General features: G+C 39.4%; 2 protein-coding genes across 3 annotated transcripts in view; one reads left to right on the plus strand and one right to left on the minus strand.

Annotated features, from left to right (window-relative positions):
- Positions 1-2,782, minus strand: part of SARC_04114 — a gene marked incomplete at its 5' end in the record, with an annotated part of 4,035 nt that extends 1,253 nt beyond the window's left edge. The window contains 5 exons of one of the 2 annotated variants that reach the window (XM_014302080.1): positions 303-519; positions 714-951; positions 1,234-1,400; positions 1,835-1,891; positions 2,534-2,673. In XM_014302080.1, coding sequence (XP_014157555.1) covers positions 303-519; positions 714-951; positions 1,234-1,400; positions 1,835-1,891; positions 2,534-2,673 — 819 coding nt within the window. Of the gene's footprint in view, positions 1-302; positions 520-713; positions 952-1,233; positions 1,401-1,834; positions 1,892-2,533 lie in introns of both variants that reach the window. The other variant, XM_014302081.1, reaches the window with a different exon arrangement.
- A 646-nt stretch (positions 2,783-3,428) lies between these two features.
- SARC_04115 (hypothetical protein) lies at positions 3,429-7,783 on the plus strand (the record flags this gene model as incomplete). The annotated part of the gene is made up of 9 exons (XM_014302082.1): positions 3,429-3,526; positions 4,583-4,759; positions 5,441-5,507; positions 5,877-5,971; positions 6,228-6,327; positions 6,536-6,631; positions 6,799-7,012; positions 7,274-7,397; positions 7,634-7,783. The coding sequence occupies exons 1-9, from the start codon at positions 3,458-3,460 to the stop codon at positions 7,781-7,783; spliced, it is 1,092 nt and encodes a 363-aa protein (XP_014157557.1). The 5' UTR covers positions 3,429-3,457.
- Between the last annotated feature and the right edge of the window lie 204 nt (positions 7,784-7,987).

The raw sequence follows: 7,987 nt of genomic DNA on the forward strand, positions 1-7,987 counted from the left end.
ACACACGCACACACACACACACACACACACACACACACACATATATATATATATATATATACATATATAATACATATATATATATATACATATATCTTTATTATCTATATATATATATATATATATCTATAAACAACCAGGAATTCGAGCCATAACTTTCCGCAGGTGGGATTCACTTATAGCACATCCCAAAAAATTACATATATTTCTATCCCAATAAACACACACACGCCGAATTCTGCAAAGAAATGGGCAATATATCGATGGCAACAGCTGCAAACGACCACGAATTTGAGCCACACCTTTGCGCAGGTGGGGTTATCTTGTAGAACCGGGATGTAGCTATTTTTGAGCGCCTGGAATACCGGGCCTGCTTCGTGCTGACAAAGCACAAGTAAACACTGCACCAAGTCTACCAGTGGATACGAGATTCTGGGGAAGTCTCCTATCTCAGGGTGTTTGCTGATGACTCGAGAGAAGGCTGTGTTGGCGGATTGCAGATCTTGCAAACTGATAAGCCTGGTTCGAAGTATGGATGAATGGGAGAGAAAGTCGCTTGCTATAGTTAGCATGACGAAGACATAAATAGTCTTGTAGTAAATTTGGAGTAATACTTCACAAAAAACACATCTCCCAATAGATAGACTCTCGCATTGTATCAAACTTGTGCATGATATGTACAAATCGCACTATAGCATTTATAAATACCATACTTTAGTAAGGGCTGAGCAATAACAGAGTCCACGTGACGGTCATCGCCAGCGGATTCCAACGCACACTGCACCAGCACATCTCCTAATGCTCTGGCACTCACATCCGTGCCATAGATCAAGTGGCTGATGGCCTCTACATAGCTCTTTTCTTTGTAGTACTGCATGCCGAACAAGTGGTGCAGCTGCGGGTCTCCCCGTGTATTGGTACCCTCGTCTACCGTCCAGGCTAGTGCACGAGCTGCGGGGTCAAAATGAATTGTATTAGATCATATATCATAAAATACGAACGATAGGTTATGTCTGAATATGCATGATGAGGCGTCTGACAGCTTAAATGTAACTCTGTAACTTGTAGGTACTGTACCCCGAACATGTAGTCCAATGGCGGGCCACCCCCAGTATGTTTTTTGTCTCCAGCGAATTGTATTCGTAAAGAAGCACTCGCGGGATATCTTCACACTTGAAACACTGCTACACCACCTACAGTCATCAATACTGACAGAACATCTGAGGTACTTACTCACAAAGCGCTCGCGGAGTGATTCGGTTGCGGGAATCAGAGGATAGATGCTCGTAATGCGTTCCCTCGATTCATCGTTGACCTCTGTGTGAGTGTTGCTGTACACCTCGACAATAGTCAGCGCCAGGTCACAGCCGCTTGAGTATTGTCCTTTATTCAACAGTAGCCTGTTGGATACGAAATCTAGTCGATGAAAGCATCACAAAGCACAAGCTTGCCCCTTTACAGGACGAATCTTGGTGATTGTCACAATACAATTTCAATAAAAAAACACTAACTGGCCACTACGTCCTGGAGCTTCTAAACAAAAAATGAGATCGTGAAGAGAGCCTGTGATATATATATATTTAAAAAAAAAATTGTATATATATATATGAATATATATATATATATATACATATATATATATATATATATATATATTATATATATACATACACACACACACACACACACATACGAACGTGTACATACGTAACTGCGTAGTCACATACATGAACACATACTCGCAAAAAAAATACACATACATGTAAATATGCGTATGCGTGCGGAGCTACAACTGAGCACCTTCACAACCGTAAAAACTTATGAATAGTTTTACCTTGCGCCCTCGCTAAGTGTTTGTAGAGCGTCTCCATACTTCTCCTGCCCATAATAGCTGCAACGAGTGAAGTAATGTCAATAATATGTGTTGCGATTGTGAACTTTGCAGTGATAAAATTGCCTATGTTTTCGCTTCTAAACATATTTTATAGCAATTGGTCCCCGAAGAGATTCAGTAAACACGCATACTTACCAGAAAGATACTTTCACATACTAATTCAACTACAAAACGTAGCATTTGTGCTATACCGTTCCACGCGATAAAAAAAATCAATAAAGGATGAAATTTGTTACGCAAAAGAAGATATATACCCGAAGTGTGAAATGCAACTGATACCCCTCGTCGTGTTCGCCCCTTGCTACTCACCCAGACAACTTCTTGAGTGGTACTTTTCCGAGCATATATTTTCGTCCATTCAAAGACATTCCACAGCATATAGCATCCCAAGTAGATACATCAAACCCTCGTGAACATAAAAATTATTTGTATATATATATATATATATATATATATATATATATATAGATATATAAATAGATATAATAATAAATAATATAATATATATATATATATATATATATATATATATATGCATACATGCATACATACATACTTACATACATACATACATACATACATACATACATACATACATACATATATATTCGTAATTATGTATGGATACACTAAACGTACCGGAAGTACACCGTTCGGTACATCTGATGCGCTTCATAGTACTCGCCTCGCTCTACGCTTTCAGATAACTTTTTCAGGGTACTTTGTAAGGCACGTGCCATGCCTTCTCGCCTTTGGCGTCTACTCCCGGCTCTGCTCATATTCCTGGGATTATTATATCTGTACTATGTGTGCTCTTTGATCTACAAGCTCCTACCTTGTATGATCTATTAGACTTGTAAAGAATGATTTCAACGACAAGAAGTAGTATGACTATTGTGGTTACTAATTCATTTCCTCACGGCGAAGTTGTATACTAGTTTTACTGTTTTTCCGTCAGTAGGCCCCACTCCTGTGTCCGTGGCAAAGCTAACCTCATTACGTTTTACGTTATTGCACAGGTGAAGTCAATTAAATTTACGTTCATGCTCAACGTTTACTTCACGTTGCTTCTGTTTGTTTGACAATACTGCCGGATGTATGTATTTAGTGGGCTTCGTAGGTGCAACATTTATTTTCATTAATAAAAAAACCTTTCCAATTTCCCTCGGTGTTCATAGTTGTTGGTTTCAGACGCTTTCTTGCCCACTTTTAAAAAAATACTTTATATTTACGTTTACATTTCAACGTATGGCTGAACTCCCAAAACGATTAACGGAATAAGGCTTCGCGTCAAAGTGTCACCAAACATATTTTGACAGCTGCTGGTAACAGCGGTAAAGTCAGCTGATGGAAATTGTCAGGTCTCACTTTGTATAGATATAGATCTCTATAGTATTCTATCAGCTCATCAATGGTATTCTATCACATTCCGTCCCCTAATAAAGTCATTGTAACTATGCAATACTTCAATATAGAATTCATATATATATATATATACACCATGAATTATGAAACTCTATTCACTGCTTACTTAATTTCAAGACGCTCTATTCATAAAGACAAATGACGGGGAACGTTGACAACAATGTTGGGGATGTCATCCCCACAAAGCCGCAAGTGATACATAACAAGGCAAGTTATTTTTTGTTGGAATGAACAACCATAGCCTACTAAATCAGACACAACAGTATTCGTCCATAGTGTCCATATCACGTTTCAGGCTACGTTTTTAGGACCTATTGGCCACTGCGTACTATTTCATTGTTGAAGTCAATTTTACGACACTCGGAGCTCTCGCGGCAACCGATGATATATGAGTGTTCAGATGGCACCATTGCAGTGCTTACTTTACAGCACCAACACAAGCACAGCACCAACACAAACTCAGATGCCCAAAGCGCGACGATAGAGGTCCATATGCATATTAAACTTCACCTGTCCGAAGTTAGTCGTTCAAAGCGTCAGTTTTTCAATAGATAGCTTATTTTTATTATATATATATATATATATATATATATATATGGTGTGTGTACACGTGTGTGTGTGCATGTATGTGTATGTATATAAGGACGTGTTCTGACAGTGATCGTTTGTGTGTATACATGTATGCGGACGAAATCTTTCGAAATATATTAATACATACACATATAATTGAATACCTACTTTGATATCAAAATATCTAGCATACAAGAGATCTGCAGAAGTCCGAACAGATTCATAACCATCTAGAAAAAGCAGAAATTATGGAAGAACGGACATGTCCGTAGGACACAGATTACATATTTACGCTCGAAACTCTCGGATTAGTGAGCAGCAATGGCATTCATTGAAGCCTCCGATACTGCCGATTATGCCCACGACCATTGTACACGTAGATGAACGATTATAAAAACACACAATGACGTACTACACAAGACTATCAATTATCTCTGTCAAATTATGCCAACTGATCCTACCTTTTCTGTGGAAGTCTCATAATACGTATATATATATATATATATATATATATATATATATATATATATATATATATCAGGACAGGTTGTAGATGCTACAGATATGGTTTCTCCTGTATATATCCGTATATTGCGGAGTCATCCCTCCCACAAATTACAGTCATGGGCCAAGTTATTTAGTTTGCATATGTATATCAGTTTACACTGAAAAACGCAGGCATCATTCCCACAGATTACAGCTACAGACTATGAACGGTTGCTCGCAGCGTGCGCAAACGACAAGGCGCGGGTGCTTGGCGGAGCCAACGATGATCTGTGGGCCGCAGAGAAATACAAGCACTCGCATGATGCGTCATACCACGAAGAGGCAGCTCCCGATCTGGTGGTCTACCCTCTAACGACTGAAGAGGTACCTTTTATGTGTGTTCGAATAAATAAACTGTTGTACTTTGTAGTTCATATGATACCTATTGGATTATATGGCATGTGGTTGTTTGTTCCCATGTTGAGTGGTGACGCATCCGCGAACGAAAGCTGGGTGTCTAAATTGATTTTATATATTCTTAATACACATTTGAGTTCATTAGTGATATACAGTTGGTTCATACTTGGGGTGCGTCGTCGTTATGTACTGAGTGCTTTGTTTTAGTGGATATACCGCCGATGACTTACAAGTAGATATATTTCTGGCGTTTGTGCAGAAGCCACACTTGACGTGTCTTTTTCGGACATCCGTGTGCGATATTCAAGTTAAAGGAAATAAGAGTATATATATATATATATATATATATGCGGGATGCATACCCAATGTGCAATATGATGGGGGTTATAAATGATCCCACGACCATTCACGCGATCTACATGTTCACTTCGAGCACGACTGTCAAAATAACGAAAGTCGCTCACGGCCAGATGTGTTTTGCTCTGCTTCTTGTCACATACCAGAGTATTTCACGGGATAAATATGTAGGTAAAGAGATTGAACACTTTTAAGCAGTCTGTTGCTCTGCTATTTTGATATTTATATGTGACTGTACAGTTCCTACGGTCGAACTTACTGGCACAATACTGCATCCATTCACTGTTGCAGACGTCGGCAATCATGGCGATCTGTCACGAGCGTGGCTTACCGGTCACGGCTTCTGGTGCTCGGACAGGTATGATCAATACATTTCGCTTTCATTTCTTGTGTGCCTGTTTTTCTTGCGTGCAATATGAAATCGCTGTTCCTTCATAGATACAGCATATCAGTTGCTATACACAATCTGTACGTTGAGCGTTCTGTTGTCGTTTACTTCTGCGCCCGCATACTGACACTGCCTTGGTTAAAGGCTGATGGCGTTGAATAGAAAAGTTGAGGATAGACTTTACAGAACACTTAGTATAGTATATTATACTTTATAAGCCTATGGGAACATCCTCACTCTTAGCATCGCTAATGATATCGTGTGTGAGTGTACACGTGTGTGCGTGCTATAGCAACTGCAATACAGCACTAGTAACGTATGGACAATTATGCTAAACAGGACTAGAAGGTGGGTGTATCCCAGTTCAAGGTGGCGTGACTTTAGACCTCAGCCGAATGAATAAAATACTAGAGCATCACGAGGCCGACGCGCAGGTATCGAAAGTTTGATATATATATATATATATATATATATATGGGTGAGTGTATGTGTATATGTATGTATATAATGTATACTATGCATATATATAGACGCTATCTATATGTTTCATATTGTTGTGCGTAGGTATTTCCGTAGTCAACCACAATGACAACGATTCAATTCGCAATGTCATATTTTCTTCTCCTATTTGACCGCAGCTTTCGTAGATTTATCTCGCGCTGGCACCCTTACCTACACACGCTATATCAGGTGACTGTACAGTGTGGAATTATGAAGAAGGACATGCAGGAGTTTGCTTCCGAGAAGGGAATGTTCTTTGCCATGGACCCGGGAAGTGAGGCCAGTATCGGTGAGTACACGTGCAACTACAGCGCCTCTAACATTTGTTATGTATACTTGGAAACGTCAAAGTACTTGCATACGTTTTGCAATCTTTTTTTTGACATGTTGTTCTGAATTTCTCAACCTTAGCTACTTTCAGAGGGTTTGTTATTAACGGCACATTTGAGAATATCAACTGTATCTGACAGAATTGCATCCACATTCCTTGTATTTAGGTGGCTACGCTTCAACAGGCGCATCCGGTACATTGTGCACGGCCAAATATGGAACCATGCGGGACAATGTGATTAGAATGAGAGTTGTGCTGCCGGGTAAGCTATTTTCACGACTCTCAGCTTTTTAGTGCGATTGATACTTTTATCGTGCATAGGATTATGTACGACACATGGGGATGTATGTGTATAACTGGGCTTGCCTGGTTCTTTGAACATATCTGTTTATCTTAAACACACTTTGCATTTCTCGTCACAACCATCAGACGGACGGACATTCTGGACCCGGCAGCGTGCTATAAAGTCATCTGCTGGATACGATTTAAACCACCTATTCATGGGTACAGAAGGGTCTCTGGGTATTATAACCGAGTTGTGCATACTCTTGCACCCTAAACCAGCCTCCATGGTCGGTGCGGTCGCTGTTTTCCCCACTCTACGTCATGCGGCCAAGGCGGTCATAAAAATTCATCACTCAAGGTATCCCACGACTTGATTTGCTTTGGTTTGTCTCTCGTGAGGCCCGTATATCGTTAGCATTTTGGTTTTTTCTGCTTATAGCGTGTGACCCGTATATCTTCAGTCAGCATTTTGGTTTTTAATTATGTGTTCTTTCCTCATAAAAATATCACCGTGTAAGCGTGTCAGTATCCCTGGATTGTATTTGCTATGGGGGAGCAGTTGTTATTCATATTCATAAAGTAAAAGTGTTTAATACAGTTATGCATGCCCAATTTATAGGCCGTCCTCCTTGGCGCGTTGCGAATTGCTGAACACCATTGCTATTCGGTCGGTCAATAATCTATTCCCCCAGCAATATGAAGAGACTCCAACAATATTCTTTGAGTTCCACGGCACCGATGAGGTATGAAAGATCTCATTTGTGAATGCAGTGCCAAGATGTATATGTTTATAATCTTTGTATATAGCATGTGTGTGTTCATCGAAACATGTGGAAATTTACCTAATATTCGTATTCATTACTTTTATTCTGATACTTACATCCTGTATGAATGAACGTTAGACGTATAGTTCCTGTTTTATTGCCTATCTGAGGCTTTTGTGCTAATGGTTGGCCTCTCATACTCTGATATATCGCAGGGAACAACAGCAATAGCCCATGCAAAATATATCGAGAGTCTGTGTGATGACGCAACTTCCTACCGCCTGGCTGAAACGGAAGAGGAGAGAGAGAAACTATGGGAGGCACGAAGAGGTTGCTACTTTGCATCTTTCAAGGTATATTCTTAGCTTGATTTTAGGTGCGTGTTATCGAGTCTCACTTTGTGAAAAGAATATCATATATATTTATATATATATATATATATTTGTATGTATGTATATGTATATGTATATGTATATATATATATATATATATATCTATATCTATATCCATATTCTCTGCTGGTTCTCCTCACAATAAGAACAATAATGTGGTGTAGTCGTACGATATCC

Source organism: Sphaeroforma arctica (assembly GCF_001186125.1).
Source record: "Sphaeroforma arctica JP610 unplaced genomic scaffold supercont1.222, whole genome shotgun sequence".
Lineage (NCBI taxonomy): Eukaryota > Ichthyosporea > Ichthyophonida > Sphaeroforma > Sphaeroforma arctica.